Genomic DNA, 1,810 nt, shown 5'->3' on the forward strand with positions numbered 1-1,810 from the left:
AAGTTTACCGGACGCAATGCACCCACAGTCATTACATAAGGAAACATTTAAAAAAGCAGCATGTGCCTAATTTCGGCTATACCGCCTAACAAATTATAACGTAGAACGTATTACAATGGTTAAAGTTATCAGTCGTAAATCGTCAGCGATGCCAGTGCTATAATTTGATCCTTTTTTAATTTAATACTATTTGTTAATAAACAAGAATAAACAAGTTTGCGTTTGCTATAAACAACGACAGGTTTAAACAATTATAAATAATACTCAAGTTTTGTTGCTTAAAGCTAAATAATCAAATTGATTTAGTATAATGGTGGGACATCGTTCGGACAAAACAGATCGCGGTAGCTTGGCTAACCTAAGAAATGTTTCGAGGAAATGCAACACTGTTGTTCCTTCCATGCTGATTTCGCTTTTCGTGCTAGAAAGAGTGTCACTTTAATTTTCATGAGATGAAGTTAAATATTGACAGCTCATTTACCTGATATTCGACTCCACTATCACAGTGGCATATTGGCAAAGATAGGTCAAATACAAAAACTTCACCTCCTTGTGGAACTGCTGCAAAACAGTCAATAATCCGACCAACAGAGGAGTGCCGTCTATATTGTCTTTGGCGTTTTTGGCTAGCAAGCTATTCGTGTTCAGGGTAAATTGAAGTCGTGGCAGATGTGCTATTGTAAACAAAAATAAAAACAGTGCTACGTGATGAGTACTTTTGGTAGAAAGAAAAACTTGCTCAAGCGGTTCGTAGGAACCCGTGAATGCTAAGTACTCGTTGAACTCAATGAGCAATTGGCTGCCACCCTCGGAATCGATGAACTTTGTATAAACAGCTGGTTGTTCCAATTCATTCAACAATGCCCTGCAACATTAGAAATTTAAATATGTACTTATGTATGTTACATAAGTTATGTATAATAATTTTTACTTAAATGTTAAACGTCGAAAAATTATGGAAGTCTAAATTATCACAAGAAACAGAGGCGCTTTATCGGAATTTTTCCCCGATACTCTTTTTACCTGTTGAATGTTTCCAGAGCTGATTCTAAATTTTTCGAATTGCATTTGCTGCTCCTGTTCAATTCGAATGCCAGTTGTTGTCGCAATGTCTGCTTATGACCCAAATTGAGCAACCATTCCAACAACGTCGGCCACACTTTTATCCAGCGATTGTAGTAGTTGAAATAGAATTTTGATGGGTTTGCCGCATTCGTACCCGGGAAATGTTTTGATTCCAATTCCGTACTCAGGCTTTTAAGCGCTTCCACCCACATATTATCACTTGATAGGTTCTTTTGCATCTTCTCCAGATTCTGCTTTAGATCAGCCGCAAACATATAAGAGTACAGTCTATCCAAGCCCACCAATCCTGCAGGTCCGATCGCTTCACGTACTTTGCCAAAGAAGCATGCATTTAGTACTTCCTTGTGTGGTGCACGTTTCTCATACCAGGTTGCTTTCAGTTCTAGAAATATTGTTTGCTTGGGATCCGTACATTGGAGTATTTCGTTTGCCAAACGACCGATGAAATTATTTGATTTCGAAGCGTCACCCTGTAAGGGGGGAAAGCTTGGTATGGGTATAGTCTGGCTCTGATACCGCGACTGCCAATCCTGTATTTTATTTCGTAAAAACGCATTGCATTCCTTTTCCACATTGTAGTTAATAATTCGTGTGATTTCCTCTTGCAAGATCTTCAAACCATGAATCTTCAAATAATCTTGAATATATTCAAAGGAGCGCCTGTACCCATCCATAACTTTTGATAAGGCTAATAGTTTGCCTTCCAGCTCAGCCATGGGTTGTT

The 1,810-nt window shown here is 38.5% G+C and overlaps 1 protein-coding gene across 1 annotated transcript; it reads right to left on the minus strand.

The window, feature by feature from the left end:
- Window positions 1-6: 6 nt before the first annotated feature.
- LOC108356202 (WASH complex subunit strumpellin homolog) lies at window positions 7-1,805 on the minus strand (the record flags this gene model as incomplete). Its single annotated transcript, XM_017607325.1, has 3 exons — window positions 7-421; window positions 482-865; window positions 1,024-1,805. Coding segments are annotated over 3 exons (1,323 nt in total), but the record flags the coding sequence as incomplete, so codon positions are not given.
- Between the last annotated feature and the right edge of the window lie 5 nt (window positions 1,806-1,810).

Source organism: Rhagoletis zephyria, unplaced genomic scaffold (genome assembly GCF_001687245.7).
Source record: "Rhagoletis zephyria isolate East Lansing unplaced genomic scaffold, Rhagoletis_zephyria_1.1 Rzeph_scaffold_55479, whole genome shotgun sequence".
Classification (NCBI taxonomy): Eukaryota; Metazoa; Arthropoda; class Insecta; order Diptera; family Tephritidae; genus Rhagoletis; species Rhagoletis zephyria.